Here is a 25810-nt window from a genome sequence, read left to right as displayed (position 1 = left end):
TAAACGACAAAAAGAGTTCTGCTGGTCTTGAATGTAGAAACACAGGCCTGGGAGGAACCAGCTGGGTAGTCAAGTCCAAATTCTAACACCATAGGCAGCCATGGAGCAAACATTCAACTCACAGCATCCATCAAAATATCCATCAAAGCAGCTACAGATCTACCTTGCCCCCTCAACAAATTCTTAATCTCTGCACCAAAAGACCAAAAGCTATAAAACCAACAAGCCACAGGAAGAGAACAGGAGAGAAGCATTGCCAGTAGCTAAAGTCCCTTTCACTAGCAAGACATTTCTGCCATGAAAAGGCCCAGAAATTTTTGAGCTCTTAGGAATTAATAATTTTCTGGGTGCACCTACATTACAGTGATGTGTAGTTCATAGTGTGAACTCTGCAGTTCAGAGTGTCATCTTCTGTTACCTCCAGACTGGCCGGCTTGGGTCCTGCCAGCAGTGTTGCTGCAGCAGGATGGAGCTGGCTTAGGGCACACCCCACGAGCTGCCAGCACACAGTGAGTGCCACGCAGCACGGGCTGGAGCTGTCAGAACAGCGGCTGTGCCAGAAGGTGAGTTAAGAAGACCTACAGAAACACATGGGCTTGCCAAGGTTAAATATCTTAATCTGGAGTATGGGAATTTTTAATTGAAAGCTTTGCTTTGAGCCCATTTCCAGTTATTAAAATTCAGGAGTCTGTGCTGAATTCCTTGTGGACATTCATTTTGATTAACAGAAGACATGTGTGTACTAGGAAGGGAGTCTTGAACTGGGAGGAATCAGATAAATGTAGATAAAATTCTCAACCCTCTTGCAAGTTATGCCATACCTGGTATTTTGTGTAAAACCTCAGATCTTGAAGATAAACAATTAGTTCAGCTTTCATTTAATACCAAGGTATTTCTGGCTTTCATGACTGCAGGGACCAGGTGGAAGTGGGACCTGGCTGCCTCCCAAGGGGCCAGAGCTGGAGGCAAAGGAAAATTCTTGTTTACAGCGTTGTGAATTTTATGCCAGTCTCTTCATTTTGGAGGGTTGTTGATTCAGGACTTTTTAACTTTTGGGTTTGGCAACATTGTCTATTAGCTGTGTATTATCTCTCTATCCTGCAGAGTGCTGCACTGCAGTATGTGCTTGCACGTGTTGGATAAGTAAATGATCCCCTTTACAGGGGTGTCATTTTGTGTACCTCCCTTATGCTTGTCAGAACTGGGGAAAATTTTCGCAGTGGACCCTTTACCAGAAGATTCTTCTTTACATGAAGATTTTTTGCCAAAAATCAAAACAAAAACAGTGCTGAGAATGTATCTATTTGATGTTATTTTTACCATGGGTTTTAAAGAAATCAACAAAATTGTAAGAAGAATGTAAGTCTTATCAGAATGGGAAAATTGTGGCTTTTCCCTTTTAAATTACCTTTTTTTTTTGGGTGAATCGGTACTAAAAAATAAGATTAATATGTTCAGATTTTATTGAAAAAGCAGGTTCCAACTACACTGTAATTCATGTGTAGAATTTTAATAAAGTTCTGATTCAAAAACACATTGAAAATATTCACAGAGAACCTGAATCTTCCTGTTCTAGTCTTTGTTGCTCTTGGTATAACTTATTCCTTGCTTTATTGTGCCACCCAAAGCAGCTGAACACAGGTGAGCACTTCAGGGTGTGGGTGCTACATAGGCTCCCAGCACCAAGTAGGTACATGTCTCTGTAGAAGATTGTCTAATTTTCATGTTTGTAGGGCAAAACCACTTTTACGTAATGAAAAGACAAATCTGTAACCAGTCTGTTTAGCTTGTGTAAGTCACTGTCAGGTCTAATGTTTAGAGAATATGAGCTGTATGTTTATGTGTCCATATTGTGTTGGCAAATGCATTAGCGTTTGTTTCTTAGTATATTTTAATTTACCACACAGCCAGCATACTTGTTTATCTTAGCCCATAGGTCTGCATTTATAACTGTGGCTACATGGAGTTAGACATTTGGGTCATATATTATATATTCAGGCTCCATGAAGAATTGATAAACATTTGTTCAACCATTTCAAGTTTTAACAGAGTTTAGTGGGAAAATATTGAGACGTGTGGGTTGTAACCATCATCAGCTATCTATATGGATGTTTTTGTACAGCACACACTTATTACCAATAACAAGTCACAATCACCTAGCACTAGTCTTTAACAAGGCTTTAATATCTATGATGTAATAGCTAACATATTTGAATACTGATACATAATTGATGTGGAACCTTGCTGTATTATGAGGCCCATCCCTGTGTGTACATTTGCAAAGTTGTGTAAGTTTGTGAATGCAGATCTGCTCTATTTTTAAATAAGGTATCTGGCTTCCATCCCATTAACTGCAGAGCTGTGGGTTTCTCTGAGCCTTCACCAACCTATTATATCCATCCTTTTCTGTTACAGTTGCAGTGGCTGTAGAGTACCCTGGGCCCCTGGGTACCCTTTTCCTGGCTCCTGTATAAGTACACTCTCTGTCCATAGGAGTTAGCAGTGTAAGGGTTTATCTATGTATAGCTCTGCAAAATAATTTGAATTAACGGAATGTGTGAAATTAAAGTGGTCTAGTTAAACTGCATTACACCTCTGATTCCCTTGTTTAGAATTAAGGCAGCTTTAATTTAGTTTAGCTTAATTCACTTTGGAAATGAAGTGAACTAAATTCAATTTAGGACACTCAAATTTTGAATGAGCACCTGAACAATGCTTTAATGCTTTTAACCAATGTACTTGCAAAGTTAATTCAGATTAATTTTCTTGTTTGCCCCTGTGTAAACAAGCCTGTTGTCTGTTCCCTCTCAATGAAACCATCTCAGCTGAGACTCCTTCAACAACTCCAAATTGACAACCAGCCTCCCAAGAGAAGCAGTTTAAATGATCCTCCCACATGCACAAGTGTTTTCTTATCCCTACATCCCCATGCCGGCAACTTTTCTCCCAGTGAGCTTTAGTGATCTCTAAGACTGATTTGTCTAGAGCTTGACACGCTGAACCAGGCAGTAGCTGGGGTAAACACAGAAGAGATGCAGCAATTGTTTAACACTATCAGAAGACCTGAGTTATAAATATTGAATCATTCAAATTTTGTGGTTTATGTTTTGCAGTGGAATACTGTATTGCAAATTATGATATATTATTTCTGAAAATCATGATATTGTAGAAAATTTAGTGATTTTATTCAGTTCCGTTATTTCAAAATATGGTTCCCTTAATCTGTATTAAGTGCTTGTTCACCTAATGAATCAAAATGCCTTCAGCTGTAAATCAGTATGTATTTCATTTTTTTACTGTAACTCCAGTTCAACAAGATCAGATGCAATGAGGATTAATAGGCAGAGGAATACAGTGGGACATAGGTGATGGTATTTAAAAAACTATGCTGCCTTTACATTTTTTTTAATCTATTGTAGTCTAAGAAGATGAGAGGTAGCATAAGGTGAACCAAAGATTCTATCATGCCATTTTAAAAAGGCATTTGCAAAATCAATCATGAACAAAATAACCTTAGAAGTAAGACAAAAGCATATTTTAATGCAAGAATATTAATATTTTTAAAGCATCATTATGGAAATTTCAAACTTTTCATTACCTTCCTTAATTTTAAAACACATTGTGTGTTTGGTCAGAAGATGTCTTAGGAAGGAAATGCTGTCAACACCTTTATCACAATGCAAAAAAAGCCCTTGAAAAACTGCCTTTTGGAAAATCTCTTCTCAGAAAGCAGCTGCCCTAAGATTTTGCTAAAAACTCAACCAGACAAACAAAAAACCCAAAGAAACCAAAGAAAGCCACTTAAATGTCCCAAGCCATCCAGTACTGTTTGATTAGAATGTTAGGCTATATTTTTGTGTGCTGTTTTTTAATGGAGTTATTGCTTATGAATAATGTTGTTTGATGGCTACCACAGTCTCAGATCTTTGATTGGTAGAAAATTAGCAGGGTTTCACTGAAACAGCTACAGTTGTTTCAGTGTAGTGTACAGTATAGTGCAATAAAGAGACAGTCCTATATATTAATATGCTTGTGCAGAATGCACTTCAGTCATGTGGGCATCCATTTATGTGCAGCTAGGTAAGAGGATTCCACTGTAAATAAAATCTATGCATGCAGAAGCAGTGACTTTCAGTGTGGCTGTGCTGCTGTATGGGCTGTACTGATATATCTGTGTGTGTGCTTGCGCGTTTGTACACGCAGGCTGTTGCAGGTCTGTCTGTCTGCAGGTGTGCTCCTACTTCTGTGTGTGATCTGGCTGCGCTGCTTTCTGAATAACAATGAGCTTAGTAAAAGCATGTATGTGTTTGTATCTGCGTGTGCATCTATCTGCATACGGATAGGTTTGCACAGTGTCTGTAGATCCATTTCTTTGTGTGGTTTGTGTGTCCCTCCTGTGAGATGGATGCCTTCTTGAGGCTTGATCTCAGTCACTGTGAGGGCTTTCGTTCCCGTAAAAGGCAGCATCATTCACCAGCAAAAAACACTAACTGGGCACCAGGAGATCTGGATCCCTTTTGCTGGCTCTGTGAGTGAGCAGAGTTTTTTAATTCACCCTGTGCCTCAGTTTCCCGACCCAGCCTTTTTTTAAAACTGATACTTTAGGCACACACTCCCTTCTACTATGTGGGCATAATGTAATGCCATATGTGAATGGCTCTATCTAGTTCAGCCAAGATACTGAGTCCTGAGAGGACCTTCTGATGCTATGCCACTGCCTCTCAGTAACATTCATCCCTGCATGTACCTGCCTTTGTGTGTTGATATTTGGGGTGTCCATCTGTGTACTTTGTGGCTGGCTGTTTGTAGTTTTTATCTCCCCCATGTACAAACAGAGCAGGGGAAGATGGAAAGGAAGGAGTTATTAAATGCCAAGTGGATATGCAATAAATCCCATTGATTTTACAAACTCCAGCTTGTCTTCAATCTCTTTCCATTCTTTATCCTGGGGGCATTGCAACAAAACCCTATTTTAAATACCTTTTCTTTCCCTTCCCCCTTCCCCCTCCTCTCACTCCCAAAAAAGTGTCAATATTTTATTTGGATTTTTAACTTCGCTCCATAACAGTTGTTTGACCTCCTGACTCATGTGAGTCACATAAATTCTGGGACTTTATTCAGGAGCCATGTTCCTTCTATTGAATAAGCAATTTGGGAGGGTGAATTAATGACTTGTGCTGTTGCTGGAAAGTCCCTGAAGAAATATTAAAATTGCTTGCAGACTGAATCAATACTCACTGAACACCCAGCATGAGGACCTGGGCTTTTTAATGGCTACAAGCAGCGGCACTGGGTAGAGGAAGGGGAATTCCTGTACACACAACGCACGCAGCCACACACAACCAACAGCAGTCTTCCCCCAGCCTTGCTGGCTTTTTCAATAATAGCATATTCTTGTGCATACAACCTGCTATGAGCTGATGCCTGCTGTGCCAGGGAAAGGACTTACAGTCTGGTTCCCCCATCTCCCTCCCAAGAAGATCATGCAGGATTTGCAAAAGCTGGCTGTTTGGGCCGTGTGTTAAGCGCTTGGGTTAGCATGGTCTGGCACAATCTGTGAGGCACAAGGAACTTTGATTATTTGTGGCATTATGACCATGTTCTATGTGTCACTTTGCTTTATTTCTCTCTAAAAGGGAAAGACACTAGCGCTGTGTTAGGTTTGGGTGTGCTGTTGTGGTTTGGGAAGGGGATTTGCCTGTTTTGCAGAGGTGCATCTGTGAGATGGTTCTGTGGCTTTGGGTGCTGAAGAGTGTTTTTGTCTGTCCACAGTGTGAATATGTTTTATTTGTGATATCTGTAGGATTTGCTTTTTTATATTGGCTTGTGTTTTGGTGAGTCTTGAATGTCATGCGCCGTTGCTTGTGTTAAGAGTGCCTGCATGATGCTTTTGGTCATTGAGCAGAGGTGTCACTTTGCTGGACCAGTCTATTTTAAGGCTGTGGGTGCAATCCTGAATGGTTCTGAGTGCCCTGGGAGTCTACCAGCCTCACTAGGACATGAATGTGCTCAGTTGTGCTGCTCAACAATGCTTTTACTATTTTCTGCTCACAAGGCTGACAACTGCCAGATTTTGTCCATACCCTAAGACCCCTCTGGCAAGGGTGGGTTTTGTTACCAGAGTTTTCAAGTCTTCTTTGAGAACGTGGCCCCGTGTTTTGGTGTTTTGCCCTGTGGTCGTGAATGGCTGTTTTGTATTCACTTGTTGGGCGGCTGTTATTGTGTATTAACACCAGGGTGGGTGTGCTTTGTATGACCACATGTCTGTCTCATTGATTCCATCAGTATTATTTTGTAATCGTGTGATTGAGTTAGTGTGCATTTCAGGGCTCCTGTGTATTGAATAATGATGTCAGGGATTGGGTTGTTTGACTGGGTAATGGCCTCTTTTCAGTATTGTAAGTGAATGTGTCCTTCTCCTGTTTCCCTGTCTCAGCTGGGGCAGGATCATTTACACTAGGTGATTCCTTAAGATGCTCACATGCACTAAAAGAATACCCGTTTGGCTCAGGAGCTCTCCCTGCCAGTGGGGCATGCTGAAGGTACTTCTGTCTCTTGTGTGTGTGTGTGTGACACGTGGGGTGGCATGTCTGGCTGGTTCTCAGCTGCATGCTTCAAGGTGTGTGTGTCCTCATGATGTACTCAGGGGTTTTGCTAAGACCTTTCAGTTATGGTTTTTGATCAGTTTCTTTACAATTACGTGCAAGACTATACTGTGCAGTTTCAAATAGATTTGACTGAGTCTCTGAAAGGACCTATAAATTATTACATTTAGTGAAGTGCATGCTTGCCTTTGCAAGGGTCTTCTTGTATGACTTTCTACATTAATGCATAGAAGGGCATCCGTGTCAGTTAACAGATGCCTCTGATCTGTGTGTGACTGACTAGCAATGTTCCCAAGTCTGAACTGACCTGGGTCTCTCATATATGTAAGAAAGAGTGAGAGTCTGTGTCAGCAGCATTTAGCAGTAAATATATGTGTTAAGAAATTTTAAACGTACAATGAATCTCTGGGTTTGTGCAGTGGCTTCTGACTTGTGTGGATATTGTGCAGTAATGCTTTAAGACAGTGTGGCCGCATTTGGTCCCTTGGAAATGAACAAGAGAGTTCAGTTATTTTTCAGCTGATGATTATGTGTCATTGCTGCATGAATTTATTTGCTCTGCACAGGCAATGTGTCTGGCACTGGGCCTGTTCTGTCCTTTCTCAGCCATCAGGATTTAGCCCAGCAGCAGGCACATCCAGACAAAGTCTTTGAAAAAGGCTGTGAAAGATCCAGAAAACTTCCAGAGAGAGTTGTCAACTGTACCCTGTCATCAAAATATCAGGGAAAGATCTATGATGTCTCTCAGTCAGGTCATCTATATGTCTGGGATTTAGCAAGCCAGTGAATTTAGCTTATATTTTTCAGTGAGGTTGCTAACAGGTAAAATCCTTACTCATCCTTGCATTAGCTCAAGCCTCATTACTTGCCCTCCTCCCTTGTTTGTGCTCTCACACTCTTTCCCCCACTTTCTCCTCTGTATTCTGGCCTGCATTTGACCTTGAACAGATGACATGATCCTTAGCCCATCCACTGCTTTACCAGCTCCCATCCCTCACACTGGGGTAGCAGCATCAGGGTAGTGGGGAGAAGGCAAAAAAAAAGAGGGAGTGAGGAAGGGAGAGAGGAAGGGAGAGAGGGAGAGAGACCTGTTTGAAAAATAATTGGAGGCTGTTAAACAGAGGAGCCCAGCATATCACTCTAGTAATGGAAATAAATTCCATTGTATTTGCATTTTAATTTTCCACATAAACAAAGGCCCGGAGTGAGCTGGCTTCGCCAGAATCACCGGCCAGAATTTAATTAGAAATGAAAAGTTTATAGGGTCCTCTTTAATGCGATTAATGCACAGTTAACATTTATCACATACATATGCTGGAATCGCCTTTTTTAAGCAACCACCGGCCATGAAATGAATTTCTTTTCAACTTTTTTAGCATGCGTGAGGAAGGCTGTCTCTGGTGAGGCGGTCCAGTGAGCACACTCCTGACAGCTTGGTAAACTGCAGCCCACAGAGGCTTAGTAGCCCACATCCTCACTGAGGAAAGTTCAAGGTGGCTTAGAGGGAAGCATGGTCTAGTGGTTAAAGCCTGAGGTTGGGAGTCAGGGGATCTGGGTTGTATTCCCAACTCTGCCACATGCTCACTGCATGACTGACTTGCTCTCAGCGTCTGTTTCTCTGGGTGTTAAAAATAAAAGAGAAATCAGCTGGAAGAAGATATCTCAGCCCCAGACCCCTCCATGTCTCAGTCTCTCCAGCAACTTGCCCAGCCCTGTTGTATGGGATCTGGATTGGATCCCGTATTGTGCTGACCTCTCAGCTCATCTCCCTGTGCCTGAGCATTCCTATGCCAGCTGCAGGGACAGGGGAATGTCCACAGAGCTTGCATGATGTGAGAGGCTGGGCCTCCTGGAGAGACTTCTTTACAGTGCCCCAGCTGCCTTCACATTCATATGTATCTCACATGGGCATGTGTTCCTATGGATCTCATATTGCTTCTGTGAGAGACGCATCTTCCTGCCAAGGCACATGAGTCAGGAGTGGAACAAACTCTGCCTGTGCAGTGTGGGAGCCCTGGCAGCCCTGCCGTGAGAGGACCTGTACTCACTGCTGAGACAGCTTCCTGTTTCTGAAGGGGATCCTCACATGCTAGTTTGGTCCAAAAAACTGCTAAGGACAGCTTGTAAGATACTGGGTCTGTCAAGCCTGAACTTCAGATACTAACATAAACCTACTAAGGAGCAACTACCAGCCCTCCTTGTGGAAGGAGTAATTATGCCTCAGTCACCCTGAGGGGCCTGGAGAGGTTGCCCTGTGAGTGCTTAGAAAAAGCTTGAGCTTGTCTGCACATGGATGCTAGGGAAAGCAAGTCTAAATCAAGAAAAATTATCAATATCCTTTCCTTGCAGAGCACAACGACGAGATAAAAGGCCAAAGGTGAACACCTCCCCTGTGAATCTGTGCCCCTGCCAGAGCCAGAAGGGTATCAGACTTGTCACCTCCCTGCCTCCTCATGAGTCCCAGAGGAGACCGTGGTCCCTTCCTCATGCCCCCTTCCTTGCTCTGGCTGTGTGACAGACAGGCTACAGCCCCCCTCTACTCCCTCACTTCCTTCCCAGGCTTGCAGACAAGCAGAGTAAATAAACCAGGCCCATGGACACAGAGTGTTAGCGTGTTAGGGACACAGCAGGGGAAGGAGGAACATGAAACCTCTATTGATCCCTTGAGGAATGATGTCCCTTCCTTATCTTATCAGATTCTCTTCACTCTTCAATTATAGTCTGTTGAAATTGGCCTCTTAACCCAAACAAGATAACCTGGGTAATGAGGAGAAGAGTGCAAGAGGAGGGGAGAGGAGAGAAGGGCAGAGTCCAGTGCATTAAACTATAGCTATAATTAGAAATATCTCCTTTAGCGTAATCTCCTCTGCCCCCACAACCCCCAGGTATCCCCTTCTTGCATCATGTATCAGGTGAACTACTGCACATTGACTCCCTGACAAATATATCATGCTATATATACCCCTCATTTCCTCAGTAACACTTGGTACCCCCAACAGGCACGTGTCCCTACATTTGTACATGACATTTTCCGGTATAAATGTATTTGCCCTGCCATACACCTTTTGTGTTCACATATCTCAGCAGATGCCACTTTGTCATACACACGCTTGCACGCGTGTTTGTGTTACTGATGCTGCCCGTCTCACCAGCTGTGTTTCCTCAGCACATTGGTGGCATAGCTGCCAGCCAGAGCACCTTATCCCCAGCTCTGTCCAAGAGAGCTGCTGACAAAGATATGAGCACTGCTAGGACTCGCCCCTGCATCTGCTTACAGCCATAGTTCATCAGTGCGTTTACAAGACTGTCTGGCCATTGGGAAGCAGTTGCACAGGATCCCGTGCAGAGTCCCACATATTGCCATGCCTTTGCTCACCACTATGACTCCCTGTATGTAACTGTAGAGTCACGATGTTGTTTTGGTGGATAAGACTACTCTTCGTTCTTACACAGACCAATAATATCCTACTTGCTATAAGTCTATACTCCCAGCTGGACATGTTGCTCTAGTGATATGCCCATACTCCTCCTTGTACACATGTTGTGGGGTATAGGGCATGTCTCGCCCAAATATCCATTACAAAGAAGATTGTCTGATGGAACAATGGAGACTCAGCAGTTTATCTGCACAAATGCACCCAGGTTTCCGTGCTCAAATTACTTCACTGTGCACAGAGTGATCCTGGAGCACATTCAAGTGGTGCAGAAGGTGCTTTCATTTTGGAAAGGTGGTGCTCTAAAAAGTGCTAGGGCTTCATATACAGGGCTGGCATCCTCCTCTTGCATGCTTAGAAAGACTGTATTCCCCAGGATCACTTTATCCCTTGTCTTCCACTGTGCCAGGGGCATTCCCATGTATACATATCCACCTGAAATGGGCCACACTCCCTTCCATTTCATGTCTGCCTGTGCCACCAGTTCTCCCAGTTTTGTCTGTGTGGCATGAGGAGCCATAGATGTGCCATAGGCATGTATTTTTCTTTAAATATTTGCAGGTCACAAAATCTCATGTAAACTGCAAAGGGGGTTTAGAATCATGGCACTCATCTTTTTACAAATTGATATGGGCTTTCTCATGTGCAAGCATACAATCTCACCCATGCAGTTCCTCCTTGCTCTCCAGCCTGTGCACCTCACAAGAATCTGCACGCAGGCAGACCCACTTACTCTGTCCCCATCTTGGCTGCCTTCATACTAACAGACCCTATATTCAGGCACATGTGTAGCCTGAAATTGTTAAAGCCACATAAGGGAGTTGGATGTTAATACTGAATGACTCGGCATCTTGTTTGACACAGTGGCCCAAACTGCCTTCTGAAAAGCTACCGCAGATCTGATTTTGACAGAATACTATTCAAATCTGCTTTAGCCTTTCGCTCCATCCTTATCTCCTGACCTTTCCTTACCTAACCCACTGTACTCTCTTCCTATTCTGGAAACTTCATGTTGTGGCTCTCTCTGTTAGAGTCAGCACTACAAATATTGTCTCTTTTTGACTCTAAATTTGCTATTTTTTCCATAGGGAAAGGGAATTGGTGACATTGCACACGTTCCACTCTGCCTCTGCTTGCATTGCCTTGGCACATTTGTACGTAACATATACCTGAAATGCACTTCCCCTATGCACTCAGTCTGCAAACATGATACCCTTTTCTTCAGAAATATTATTCCTTCCTTTTCTCTTCTCTTATACATCTCCTCCCTTCACATTGATTTTATAAATGAGTATGTATTTTTTGTATATGTGTAATTTATGTAGAAATGTTTGTTTCTTTCAAGTTCAGGAGTCTGCTTTTAAACAAGCAAGGAGTGGCCTAAATTTAGGGAAATACTAACAGCAGGCACTATTACCTTGCTACATTGTGCTGTGGTCTTTCTTTATATAGCCAGATGAGCAAAACTTGTTCTTGAAAGAATTTTTACACAAACGTTAGTATACTGAAAGGCAGTAATCCCTTAAAGAAGAGTTCAAATCTTAGTGCTCAAAGAATCTAGTACAATTTTAAAGTGAGAGCTTGAAAGTGGGCTGTGGTAATGAGGTTGCTGTTGTATTTTGGCCCAGCTTGAAACAAATGAGGATTGGTTTTGGGAAGCAAAGGGCTGGTATAGTAATCTTTCCTGACCAATGAAATGAGTACTCTTTTTGTTGCCAGAACTATGCAACTACCCTGGAACTGGAGGTGGTATAGGGCATCCTATCTGACAGATATACAAGGGTTTCTTTTGTGACTTTGTTGTCCAGTTGCAGTCTCTGCTTTTCGTTGTGTAAATTAACAGACAGACATCAGTCTGCCTTGCAAAACATGAGTATCACCCTTCTCAAATGAAATACAGTGATGGACATTTTGAGCAGAGCTGATCACTAATCTTGATGCAATTCATCTCTGAAGCAGAGATGGATATTTAACCCATATGCTTTGGACCCTTACAGAGAGGGAAGAATTCTTACATTGGAAGGAGGAGGATCTGTTAAAAATGGAACTAAACACATGAAAAGTAAATTTGCCGCCAGGAGGGAACAATTGTTAGAGGCAAACTCTAGCATACCTGTGTATGTATGCATGTGTGCATGTGTTGGGGGAGTTGCTTGAAGCCATGGGAACAATACTCTGTGCAGGTTTTAGAAATGCTACAGGAACTGCAGAGCTAGGGGATGACAAAAGCAAGAAATGTCCTATTTCTGTTTTTCATAAAGGCAGAGACAAGCCACCAGAATCTCCCTTCCTGAATTAACAGTGAGGTTTGGGTAAATGTTTCATGCATGGCATTTTCCGGGAAGTGTTTCTGTGGACTCACAGTCCATTAGATCAGGCTTTTGGCACATTACTCTCCCTCCTCTCTGTCCAAACTAGTACACACATAAATCCCAAGCCAGACAAAGGACAAAGGAATATCCTTCCCCTACTGCATTGAGCTCCTGCATGTGCTTCCTTTTGTGTATCAGTGTTTTGTGTCACCATCTATGTGCCTGCTCAGAGATACATGTTCTCTACCATATACCAATATGGAGTATCCAAAGAGCAGGCACATTTCCCCAAAGGTACCTATCTGCCTTGCATTTAGGGTCCCTATATAAATGTCCTGTACCAAAAAATGCAGTATAGTTCAGCTTTTTTGTTCCCCATACCCACTTCTGAACACATCAGAGGTGGGTATGGGGAACAATATATATTTGGGGAACAAACTTTCAAATTTGCCTGCTATATATTAACGCACCTTCTACACTCCTTCTATACCATCACTCCACCTCAGTATCTGTATGGACAGACATATTCTCTCCATGTGTCTCAAACACTTCATGCATACATGCTGTCATTCTTCATACCCCAACCACAGCTATTCCTCTCCTATGTCACCAGGATTGAACTATTGTGTTGTCCATTTCCTGGTGACAAGGGGTCTAGTTACAGGGTTATTGATTGGTTTTCATGCAGACGGATGGATCTGCCTTTGGTCTCCCCACCAAAATCCACCTCTGTATGGGCTGATTGTCACTGCTCCAGGGATAGGATTTCACCAGGAGACCACCCTCCATGCAAACATCCTTCACCCAGGCCACGGATGGTAATAAATGGAGTCAGGCTGAGCCGTAATAAAAGCAATTGAGTGGGTTACCTGTGCAGACATGAGATTTATACCTCCTCATATTTGATGTGATTGTTTTATTGAGTTCTCAGTGCAGTTAGGATGCCATTTATTTATTTATTTATATGCCTACTTATCATGGAAGAGGGGGGAGGCTGTTGCAGCCTAGCTGATGTTCAGCCTCAGTCTTGTCAGAAATGAGGCCATGGAAAAGGACTCCCCAGTTTTGGTCTGCTTTTTACCTAGACTTGGACTTGATGAGTGAGCCCTTCCCAGATATCTCATTTAGTATGACAGACAAAGATGTTTGTTTCAGGACCCCTGAAACCTTGAGGACTCTCTGAATTATGAGCCTAGTAGAAGCTAAGGGGAGGGTATAAAGAAAGATGTGTATATACCGATTTTCTAAAAGTGCCTCTTGAAAGAAATTCCTATTTACGCTGGGCCTGTTTTGGACAATGGTTTCTGATCTATGCACAGAGCCCTTTTTTGCTACTGCAATAGAAATAGTAAGCACCAGCATTGCTTCTAACTCTGTGATCACATGTGAGCATTGAGAAATATTAGCAGGTGTAAATTGATTGGAAATGAATATTTGTAAGTGCACCCTGAGGAGTTTGGAAACCAAGTGATTAGATTTGTGATTTTCAGCTGGGTAGATAGCCATGTAAGTGCTGCAAAATCAGCCCTCAGTTACTGGCACTAGAGAAAATTGGAGGCTAGTGCTGAATATCATAGTGTAGTATTTCATCACAAGCCTAACGATGTTTTCTGTGGGTTTTCCAGCTCCTCTAGTCAAGCGGTAGCATGAGAATTTCAGTTCTCATTTAATAAAGTATGTTGGCAGTGCTTGTGGGGACTTGAAAAGGGACCCGTCAGCTCTTAGAAGACTCAAAAAACTGCGTTGTTAAGATGTTTTTAAAGTTGTTTAATAGGAGTCAGATATCCAAATCCCATTTAAAATTTAGAGTCAAAAAGAGAAAACAAGTGAAAACAAATCTACATTGTATTACAAGCGCTCATGATTCTTATGCCAATTACATAGTTTAGGCTCTGCCTTGGCATTTTTAAATGGTTAGGACTGGTAAATAGATTAATTTGGATTACAGTGGAAAAATTCCTCATTCCCGTTAGTCCCAGTTTAAAAAATAATCATTTGGGAGAAGAGCTCAAACCTTTCTGATGCTTTCATGAGTAGAAATCATTGTCAGAGCCATCTACACACAGATGGGATTTCCTAAAGCCTCGGTTAGCTGTGTGGATGTCAGACCAATGGCAAATGCTTTTAGAAGTCTCTAGCTTTCCATGTATAGAGACCAACGCCAAAAGTGGCATCTCTAAATATTTTTTAAGTTGAGAGCCTAAACTCCATTTGAATTTCACCATTACTTAACTAAGGACAGTGGGCTCTAAGTGAAGCTCAGCCTTGTTCAACTGTTTTGAAGTCATACACTGTTATTCAAGTAATATGAAAATCTTTTGTTTGAATAGGCTTTAGGGTTAGAGATGGGAGTTTTTTGATATTTGATATATGTCTGAAAACATGACTTTGTTTTGTATGCACTATGTCATCATATCATAAAAGGTCCAGCTGGCCTGCTAGGCCATTATCTATCTCTTTAGCAAACACAAGATTATTTCTTATTGTATATTTGCTTGTAGTTAATGCTACCTAGTTATATATATTCCAAGAAATCAGGAATTCCTATGGGATGCAATTCCACATTTTAATGGACCTCCATATCAGGGGATACCTTCTGCTACCATTTAAATGTTTCCTTTCTTATTTCCCTCCCTTCATTCCTGGCTACAGTGCTTTGTTTAAATGTGAATAATTCCTTGCCTGTTGGAAGGACTCTGCCCTTCAGATCACTATATTGTTCTCACACCTTCGTCATTTCTTGGCCAAGCCACTTATATTTTCTCCTCTTTTCTCCCAAAGTCAAATGAGGTTTTTTCACATAATAGTGATTCTGGTAAATGAGGTTTAGCTCCATAAGACTCACTCACCCAGCACAGAAATGCAGCCACGTCTATGGGAGAATGCAGCAATAATTCACTAGTTGCAAAATCTTGAAAATATTTAACTTCCAGCAAAAATCAAGCTTTTTGTGCCTCTATAAAAAAAGGAAGGGCTGGGATTTTTAGGTGATAAAGGGGCCGATACGGTTCTGAACTTCGAGGTTCACAGAACAGGGAACTCAAAACTTCCCAGGCACAAGGAATTTTACTTGCTGATTGCCTCTGTTGAGCTAATATCTCTGTAATATGAAAATTAGAAAAAATGCAGCTTATTGTATTTCCCCCATACAACCTTCCAATGGCCAGATACGATGAATAAGACAAAGAGAAATGCTGTGAGCATTCATTTACTCTTTCAGCTGCAGTAACATTGTCTGTAACCTCTGCTTTATGAGCCTGTCCTTTATTTGCAATGATAAAAAGAAGATAATACCAGGTTTGTGTCTGATGGAAAAGAGTCTGAATTTAAAGGAGTATATTCCCTGTAATGAAGCCCTGTGTGACCCGACTACGTTCTTTGCTCAGCTGAAAGCAACTGTCAGTAGAAGTCTTCTACCTTGAGAGCATGCCCTGATGTAGGAAAGCACAAAGGAACCTTAGACACAGCATCAGCTAGGAGAGAGGTTTCCTGCTAGAACCCTGAGATTTTCTGTGTGCGCTAGGACATGCCAGGTTACAAGTCCTAGTAGTCTCCGCTGAGTGCTGTCGGACAAGTTTTCTTCACCCCTCCCGTGCACCAAAACAATGTCACACAGAGGAAAATCCTGTCTACATGACAAGTTGAATATTTGGTCTTTATGTTGGGAAAACTGAATTGTGACTACTAAATACTAGCAGTGGTGGTAGGCTTGTGTGACACATACACACATGTTTGCAGGTTAAAACTTGGGCAATTCACCCCGACTTCACTGCAGACAATGCAGTTGTCACTACTTTTCATCACTATGAACAAGCTGCCGTTAGAGACACTGTGTACTCTTCCAGCTTCTCCCTAGGCTCATTATCTATCTTCCAAGAATTCCAGATTTGTACGGTGGGAAAAACAAGAAGAGATTCACAAGTGACTTTGGCTGGGATGTCCTTTGGGGATTTCTCAAGAGCTGCTGGCTAGTGAGGGTGACTCAGAAAGCTGTGTTTGCGTAATACTGATTTCCTCCGCATATAACGCAGCCCCTGCCCTAAAGCACCTGGTTTTTGCCAGACAATTGTTTGTCTTGAAACATTACATTTACCTCAATTGCATAAGCTAAAGCCTCAGCTGATGTAAAACAACCTAGCTCCAGTTTTGAACTTTTTCTCGTTATGTGTTGTACTCGATGGGCATGTTTAGTGAAACATCATACCGAGTTTTACAAAGGTAGCTAAAAGCTGTTATTTTAATTTTACAGATGGCAAAACAGCCTCCTAAGGAGTCCATGTGATCTGCCCAAGATCAATCAGAAAATTAATGTCAGAACTGGTAAGATAAATCTGATCTTCCAATATGCCATTCTTTGCTCTAAACTACAGGCCTGCCTGCAGCCACTGAAATTGGCCATATGCTCAATAATATTTCAATGTACAAGTATATTTCACTGGTCTTTATAACCAAGTCAATGTATGTGTCTTCCATATGTATTTTTAAAAGCACATCATTATTGGAGACTTTAACTAGGCATCATTAGCCAATTGCTATATCGTGAAAATGGAAACATCTCCCTAAACCATGTGCTTAACGCTAGATATTAATGGATACCCAATACAAAAGAGAAGATCGAAAAAACATCTACCAGTTTGACTGAGATAATATATCCACTAAACTGTTCTCTGGCATGAGGCATTAGTTAGGTATGCTCTCAGGAACTCAGGGTCCAAAGTGTACCCAGAAGGCTGACTGAAGTCTGAAATGCTTTACCTTTGGCATGCCTTGGGTAAGGACTAACAGGGCGTCCTTAGTACTGAACCTGGCCATCCAAGAACTGGGATAGAGGGACAAATCAGGGGGAGGTTGTTTTGCTTTGCCTTTCTGAACCTCATTCATTAATCCAAGATAATTCGTTAATTTAAGAGAAGCAGGAAATAGTGCTTAAACTACAATGTCCATTGCATAACTTGCATTACCGTGAATGTGTGTCCGTGATGCGCTCCATCCTGTTCCTACTAAAATACACTGTCTAATTAAAAAATTTTTCTGGGATGATTATCATCTCATGAAACCTATGTTCTTGGGTGAACTGTATGTTCTGCTAAACAAAGGAAAAGTTCTCACTTACATCTGCCTCTAAGTTCATTCTTAGGAGACTGCCGCAAGGAGTGTCTAAATTTAGCAGTGTCTAAATTCAGTTCAAATAGTCTAACCTGAAGTGACCAAAGATAACTGGTTTATAGCCATATGATAGATAGAAAAGTTTGGGCTGGCAGAGTGCTCAGAAAGCAAGGTGCTCAAGCAATTTAAAGTAAGCATTTATTGCTTACCAAAGCATTTAGATCTTCTGTCATTTGCCTGCTTCTCAATTGCATGCACTGTGTGTACCTGTGTGAGTTTACATATATGCATGTTTACATACATGTTTGTATATATGCATGTTTGTATACCTACAAGTACGCAATTGGTTTATACTGCATAGTACTTAATCTATGAAGTGGGAGCAGGAAAGCTCTTGGCACAGAGATAAGTGATCTTGATCCTGTCATTTCTGGTGCGCTATGCTTATTAACTCGTATACTCTCTAGTCTTTTTCCATAATTAAAAGAAATCTACTGCATAGCTGAAGACTTTAGTATTTCTTCCTGAATCTTGACAGGGTGTTTACATTTTTTCACTAGAGCTTGTATCTACCCTTTATCTGCATGAGTTTGGTATGAACAAGTTTCTGATAAAACTCAGTACTGAATAACATGTCATCCCAAATGCATGCTGTTATTCTCAGTGCAATAGTGACAGATCAGCGCAGTGTAGGCACACAAAATTAATGTATTACCAAAAAAAATTTAAAGCATTTAAGGGAGACTTTTAGAATGAAATTGAAACTTTGTTATTTCTAGTCTCTCACCAAAAGCCTTTGCTTATGTTAGACTAATTCTCAGAAAGAAAATAAAATGTAATTAGTACATTTTTGGAAAACCTTATAATAACCAAAAGCAATTTTTTCTATGTACAAGGACATCTTAGTTTTGAAGCGCAGTATTCACAATCTATCTAGGAATATGGGTAGCTTCTGTTTCTGTTAATGCCTTGCTAATTGTCTTAAGATGTTAAAATGTTCATGGATGTAGCTCTAACTGTTCTAGACACTGGACCAAACCAGATTTTGCTGTGGAAACTCCACATTTTGCAGAAGTGAGAAGACAGATATTTTCTGAAGGTTAGGTTTTAAAATTGTTATCTCTCTGAAGCTGCTCAGAGACTGTTACATTAACTCCAATTTGTGATCGTACCGCAAGTAAGGAATTTGCTGTTGCAAAGAACTGACCCAGTTCTGTATGTGAATTTTTACAATGAGGGAGAGAAAAATGTATATTTAAATAGTGAACTTAGTCCCTTCTTTGTGTTTTGTGAGTTGTGTCAGCTGTGGTCATGAAAGTCACTGGAGTGATGAAGTTCACGCTACTCTCCACAGCACTAGGATTGGGCCCTAATATACTCAATATTTCCTATTTTACTGCAGTTTTTTCCCAGTTCACTATCCCGTTCTTGTCTAGGACAGACTGGCAAATTTTATGACCTGTGTTATGGGCTCACTTCCTTCCAGATGTGTGTTTTGGGGAGCCTCATACAAAGGTGAACAGTGGAAAGTTGAGTCTGAATTTTTAAAAGGAATGGGGGAAAACTAAATCTTAGGAAGCTAAAATGCTCTTGAGCCTTGGGGACTACACACTCAAATGCCATTGCAGTGGTGGGTCACAGCTGAGCCTCTTTAGTATAATAATACTTAGCAGCTACAACACACTTGTCCTCAAAGTATTTTATAAACACAATCTAACTGACATCTGTTTCCACCTCCTTCTGAGAAAGATCAGTTTTCATTTCCAGTGCAGGGAAACTGAGGTACAAACTCCCAAAGCTCTGCCGCAGATTGGTATCATGGTGGGAACCAATTCTGGTGCTCAGCTTTCTGCCCAGAACATCACAACCCAGACATCCCGCAAGCACAAGGCTGAGATTTCAGTGACTTTTGGATGCTGAGATCCCCTGAGCTAGCTGAAATATAAACGTATATTGGGTCCATACATCCTATTTCTCCAAAGAGCGTATGGCCATTCCTCTGACTGGTATACCAGCTCAGTTCCTTACAGGGATAGTTGTCTGTCCTTCCACAGCTGCCTTTGTAAGGTGTCTGAATGTCAAACTGTTATTATTTCAGTACCTGACTGAGAGAGTAACAGAGACCTGGAGGTTTTTTAGGAGGGTGTATAATTAGCCGATCAGTATTATGTTACCCTGTTCATAACTTAATAACCATTTTAATACAGATGGCACACACAGGGATAATTTCCTAGGGTAGCCTAGCAGTATATTACAGAGACAGTGTGTCTGAGGGAATCTTTCTTAGCCAAGGTACATTCCACTAGCTAATTCTACCTGCTGTTTTCAAGATGATTTGGGATAATTCCATATCATTTGCAAAATATTAAAACCCATTTATATAGGATGCCAGATTTAGAAATACACAGTCTGAGTTATTAGACATATTTTGATAAATCTGCCATGAAAAGTGCAAGACAAAAATGTACCACTGTGTTTTTCTTGCTATTTATTTTTTGCTTCCCTTGCTATAAATACACCAGTTTTTTGTTTTGTTTTTGTTTTTTTTTAAATCTGGATAAATTTGTTATATATCAAAAGGGCCAATATATCGATTTGCACATTTTATCTTTGTAGACACTACAAAAGCCTGCATGGTTATTTACACATACCCTATGTATATTTATTTGAGTGGGAAGAGCCATACATTTGGGATTGCATCCAAAATTTCATGTATTTTTACTCTGTTGGTGATGTACTTCATGCCTATGTATGTACCTTTTGCAAATATAGCTGTGTTACGCTGTTTCTAGAGGTTGTATTTCTGTGGGCATAGTCAGGGTATTTGTACATACATTACACTAAAACAGTGTTATTACTTTTACTGTGTGCATAAGAGTGTTGTGTTGCCAAAGTGTGAAGATCTGATGTACGTTGTGTTTAAATGTGCAGGCATGTGAGCAGTCTTAGTGCTCTGATGTCTGTCAGTACTCGATTACAGCTTCTCCCTTTTCTCCCGCATCGATCCTGGTTTTTTGCCTGTCATATGGTTATTTTTGTCACCTCAAACCTGAGACCAAATCTGAGTTCCTCCAACAACAAAATTCGCACCCTAGCAGCCGGGGGAGGCAATGGGAGGGAAATGGTTCGCTAGTGTGAAATCGATTCTGCTGCTGCCCAGCCTCCTGCGAGGGCAGGGATCAGACCGAGTCGGGGCCGCAGGCACCGCGGGGAGCAGAGCTCCCCAGCCGGCAAATTTAGCCTTTCCCTCGGGCTGCCGATGGGGAGTGAGCTGGGGGAATGTGTGCAAGGGAATCCTTCCTCCCGCGCTCAGCCGCTCGCGGCTGTGAGCCCGGCTTGCCAGAAGATGACGGCAGCCTTTCGGCTCAGAGCTCTAATACCCTGGCAAGGCTGGCGGTCACCTACACCCCGGTAAGGGTGTTCGAGGGACACGGGATACCCTGGCTCCGCAGCCCGTCACCCCGCCAGCCTGAGCAGCACCCAAACCTTGCGGCGGTGCCGGGCTGCTCGGCGGGAGCTCAGCTGCTCTCGCAGCAGCGCTGCCCCGGCCCTCGGCTGTCCCCGGGCCGGGCGGCGGGCACGAGCTGCGGCCCTGCGGCAGCGAGCCCCGGGTCAGATCCGTGCACTCGTTGCCCCGGGTGGGCGCTGGGGGCACGGGCAGCGGTTGTTCGGTCCCGCTGCCCAGAACTGGGCTCGGAGGTCCCGACGGGGCCGGGGAGTGCCCGGTGGGCCGGACCGGGGACTGGCGGGCCGTGCCCACGGGTCCCGCTGCGGACAGGGGACTGGAGAAAGCTGGATCTACCCTGGCCGAGGAAGGATTTGGCCGTCCTCGCTGTTGAAAGGGCTTTTATGGGGCCGTAAAGATGCGACTGGGCCGCGAGCTGCGGGGTCGCTCTTACCTGTTTATAGAAGAGACGCTGGGGACCGTGTCGTTGTCGCAGATGCCTTCGGCCAATAGCCTGTCCCGGATCTCCCAGGCGAACATTGTCGGGTTTTGTCTCTTGTACTCGGCGATTTTATCCACTACTTTGGGGGTGGCCACTTTGGGTTTGGAGCCTCCGATCACGCCGGGCTTGATGCTCCCCGTCTCGTAATACCTGCACAAAAGACGGTCAGTGACCTGTCGTGCCGGGAAGGGCTCCGCCGTCCTCGAGCACTGAGAGCCCGCCTGCCCCTCGGAGCGCCCCGCTGCCCCTGCCCTGTGCCCCACCTCGCCTGCGGCCCGCGGCTGCACGCCGTTGGGCCGCTGCTGCTCGGGCGCTGCATGGCGCGGCTCCGCGAGGCGCCAGGCGGCCTGACCTGGGGCTAAGGCAATCCCTTCGCCTCTCTAGGGCTCGCTCTCTCTCTCTTTTTTTTTTTTTTTTTTTTTTTTTTTGTGTGTGTGTGTGTGTGCGTGTGCGTGTGTGTTAGAAGCGAGGGGTGCTACCTCCCCCTTCCCCCGCTTTACACGCACACACTTCTTTTAGGCCGTGGGATCGGGAAATAAAACAGAAACCCTCTCCCCGATGCAGCCGCCCGGAGGCGAAGCCCGCCGAACGCGGGATCGGACCGGGCGGCCGGGAAGGGGGCGTGGGGAGCGGGCAGTGGCGGGCTCGCATTCCCCCGCCCTGGATCTCCCAGCCAGCTGCTCCCGACTCGGGGCTCTGGCCGGGCTGCGGATGCAGGAGAGCCGTTCATCACCGCCCCGGGGTCCCTCGAAAGCGGGTGCTCGTGCAGGACAGCTCCAGCCCACCTCCCCGCTGGTCATTAGCTCTGCTGCCGGCAGCGTCTCTGGCCCGGCATTCGCCGGGCACGGCAGGGCGCATACCGCGCGCACCGGCAGCTGGGGCTCTGCCGCCTGCTCACACCCCTCCGCATCCGAGCGGCCGGGCTAGGACGCTGGGTCCCCCCGAGTAGCCCCTAGGGATACTGCACACCGCATTTGGCGATGATAGGTTACTGCGAGCATTTATTTATTTATTTATTTGCCTCGTTGTTTGTTTATTTACTCGTGTATTTCGTAAGGCTGCTCACGGATTGCTGTGAGTTAGGGGTTTTTTGTTCATGCTAGGTTGGGGTTTTTTGGTCTTTCTTTCGTTTTTTTTCTCCCGTCCCTTCTCTTTCCCCCTCTCCTGCCCACCCTTCTCAAATTATTTTGTCTTCCCAAGAGTTTTCAAACACCGCCGGTGAGGGAAGAGGGGAGGCGGGAGAGAAACGCGTCCTTGCCAGCTGGAGGAGGAGGCCCTGCTCAGCCGCGGGCTCCCACTGTGCAAAGGTGCCGGGGCCGCTCGGGGTCGTGGCGGGGAGAGCCCGGTGCCGCGGGAAGGGCGGAAGGTCATACTGGAGCGGGGAAGGGATGCAACATTGCAGTCTCAGGGGAGGGGAAGGAGCTGCCTCTTTCCTTACCTGCCCAGGATCTTGCTGACACAACCGTGGCTGACCCGCAGCTGCCTGGAAATGTCACAGGGTCGCACCCCCTGGTGAGCCAGCTCCACTATCCTTTGTCTCACCACGTCAGGTAGGGGCCTGCCGTTCACAAACACCCCCCCGAGCTGGTTCACACCCCCGTGCCCTGCTGGGGAAAGAGAAATAAAAAAAACACAACAACCCACGCACACCAGAAATACACCGTTAGTTGTGGATTCTTCACCACTCGTACTGCAAAATCTCCAGTCATTACAGATGGATGGAGGTGATGGCGGGGGGGTCGAGAGTGGGGAACAGGACGTGGGGAAGCGGGATAAGATTAAAAGAGAGAAATAGAGTAAGAAGGAGGAAAAAAACCAGGGAGAATGAGAAAATGAGAGAAAGAGATAACAAGGGAAAGATAAAGAGATGGAAATACAAAGAGAGAAAGAAGAAAAAAAAAAGAAAAAGAAAAGAAAAGAAAAGAAAAGAAAAGAAAAGAAAAGAGAAAAAAGAAAAAAAGGAAGAGAAAAAGAAAAAGGATGAAAGATGGAGAGATGAAAAGGAAAGAGAAGGCAGAGTGAATTTTCCCGAGCCAGAGGAAGACTGCCCTCCACCTTCCCGTACGCCGCCTCCCCTGCCCGAGCCGCTCTCCTCCTGCGGTCCCGACCGGGATGCCGGAGCGGTGGATTCTCAGGGCCATTGTGGTGGGCCGAAGATGGAAACACTGCCCGCTCCTCTCCCCTGAGCAGGGCAGTGATGCACTCCCCACACTCCAGAGCTCGACCTCTTACATGCTCCGGGCGGACTCTGCCGCAGACCCCCTTCTCTTTAGTCCTGGGCTTTTTCTCTCATTTCTTTCCAGGATTTTCTATCACGTTGTCAATTACAGTTCCTCGCGAACTCCGCCCTCCCTCACCCCGCGGCATGTCCCCCATGCAAGCAGTCCTCTCCCGTTATTTTGGGATGCGGGTTGAAAGGATTCAGAGAGAAAAAGAGAAAGGGCGAGAAATAGAGGGAGAGAGAAAGAAAATATTTTGTGTCCCACGGCTGGTGTTCCTTTACAGGCAGACCCTCCCTCTCGTCAGCTTTCGATCTTTACAGGAAAAATTTTCCAGGAAAAAAAATAACAGACTCCTACAGTTCCGGTATTTTTTCCACCATACAAATCTAATTCAGGGAGAATTTAAAATGCTCCGTTTTCTTCTGTTCCTCCCTTTCCAGGCAAAAACCCGCTCTCTCTCAGACAGGACTGCTAGGATCGCTTTTTCCCCCCGGTCTGTCTTTCTCCATTTCTAGAAATAACTTGGGGGAGGGGGGGGAAATGAGCATGCACCTGCTAAGTGTAAGCACGAGAAACGGAGTAACAGGGGTAAAGGGAAATATCTCCTTTTGGGACGCAAGAAGACAGTTGGTCGTGAATCAAACATCCACGTTAGAGCCGGGAGCAGTTCGCCTTTGCCCGGGCATGGGGAGATGCCCACTCGCAGGCGGTACAGCTTCGCTGGCGCTGCTACCTGAGTGTCTCTGTCTCCGGAATATCCAGCTGATAAAGCTGTGGAGTGCACTCTGTATTAAAGCTTTCCTTTCACACAACCCTAACCTCCTGTATTTTCCTTGCCAGGAGATCTTAGTTCGTTGTGCAGTTTGCTGAAAAATGATCTGTTTGTATTTTCGTTGAGGTTTTTTTCTCTCTTGCTTCTGACACTGACTTATTGGCTCTGAACTTAGTGGAAACTCTCATTGCCCTGCGATCGATCCAAGTCCTTTCGCACAAATAGAGTTTTTCCCATCTCCCCCACCCCTTCAGTAACACCTTCACACATCCCCTCCCAGCCCCTTCGGTTTGGGCGCCGGCTGCATTTCTCGTCGTTCCCCGCTGAACCGGGGTTATTTGTTAGTCTTCTGTTAGTCTTTATAAAACGTATTTAGAGTTTCAGAGAGGACGGGGGATATTTATATTTATCTTCCTCCACTAAAACCCGCGGGTGTATATTGCTGTATTCTTCCTTCGTTTGTTCAGAACCCCTTTTGCACATGTTGCCTCTAAAGTTACAAGATAGCAATTTCTTCGGCAACTCCGTGATAAATAATTCAAAAGACCTATTATAACTCGCATTACAAAGCATTAAAGGCAACAGATGCAAAAAAGATTAAAAATTAATAATTCAAATTATTGCAGTCCGGATATTTTTCACACGAGTTTGTTTTGCTCTGCCCCGTGGTTTTCTAAGGTTCTTTCTATCAGAGCAGTCAGATATTTACGTGTATTTATCTGCATGTAAGTGCCGGCATCTGCAGAGACCCAGTCGTGCCGCTGTCGTACCGATCGTGTGTTGCTGTCTGTCTGTGTGTCAGGAGCCTGCGCCCGCATTTGTTTTAATTGCTTAGTAATATCCAGGTCTGTAGCTCTAGAAATACACTTTAGGAAACGAATCACATATTGTGGTGGGATTGTTGGATTTTTTGTTTTGTTTTGTGGGGTTTTTTTAGGGTTGGGTTTTTTTTTTTTTTTGGTTGGGGTTTGGTTGCTTGTTTGTTTTTGGTTTTTTTTCCCTAATCGGAAGCCAAAAACTGGTCAGGAATCTCCCTGGAGTTTTTAAAAAATCAGTGACAGTGAAATGCCTCTTTCATCTGCCTACATGTTTTGGATCGTACTGGAGGCGGAATTACTGACATCGCTTCTGAAAACAGGTCGCACCGCTGAAAACTAAAAATAATGTCTAATGCACGGACTGTTTGCTGGTAAAGCTCTTCGGAAATTAAACCTCACATTTTAAGCAGTATATACTGGAAATCAATTATTAGGGAACAGAAAGGCATTACCTACATCTGCGTTTTTTAATCATGGGTTTGTATTTCCGCACCTTCCTTCTCAAAGCAAAATCAGGATTTTTTTCTAAACTTCAAGTATTTCCATTTTTTATCTTTTCGATTTGTGTTTTATGCAGCGAGCAGGGCGTGTCCT

At 43.9% G+C, this 25810-nt stretch overlaps 1 protein-coding gene and 1 long non-coding RNA gene across 17 annotated transcripts in view; one reads left to right on the top strand and one right to left on the bottom strand.

The window, feature by feature from the left end:
- LOC146435402 (uncharacterized) overlaps positions 1-17022 on the top strand; it is a 188927-nt gene extending 171905 nt beyond the window's left edge. Inside the window, exon 5 of the long non-coding RNA XR_014853219.1 lies at positions 16601-17022. This is a non-coding gene — a long non-coding RNA (uncharacterized LOC146435402). The remainder of the gene's footprint in view (positions 1-16600) is intronic.
- PAX2 (paired box 2) overlaps positions 1-25810 on the bottom strand; it is a 97716-nt gene that overhangs the window by 57947 nt on the left and 13959 nt on the right. For 12 of the 16 annotated variants that reach the window (XM_085065412.1, XM_085065414.1, XM_085065413.1 and 9 more), the window contains 2 exons: positions 22843-23011; positions 21357-21554 (listed from right to left, as the gene is read on the bottom strand). In XM_085065412.1, the coding sequence (XP_084921538.1) occupies positions 21357-21554; positions 22843-23011 (367 nt within the window). Of the gene's footprint in view, positions 1-21356; positions 21555-21667; positions 21806-22842; positions 23012-25810 lie in introns of those variants that run through there. The other 4 variants (XM_085065417.1, XM_085065429.1, XM_085065428.1 and 1 more) reach the window with 2 other exon arrangements.

Source organism: Lichenostomus cassidix, chromosome 6 (genome assembly GCF_008360975.1).
Source record: "Lichenostomus cassidix isolate B80296 chromosome 6, HeHo_3.0, whole genome shotgun sequence".
Lineage (NCBI taxonomy): Eukaryota > Metazoa > Chordata > Aves > Passeriformes > Meliphagidae > Lichenostomus > Lichenostomus cassidix.
This window is presented reverse-complemented; position numbering and strand designations above follow the sequence as displayed.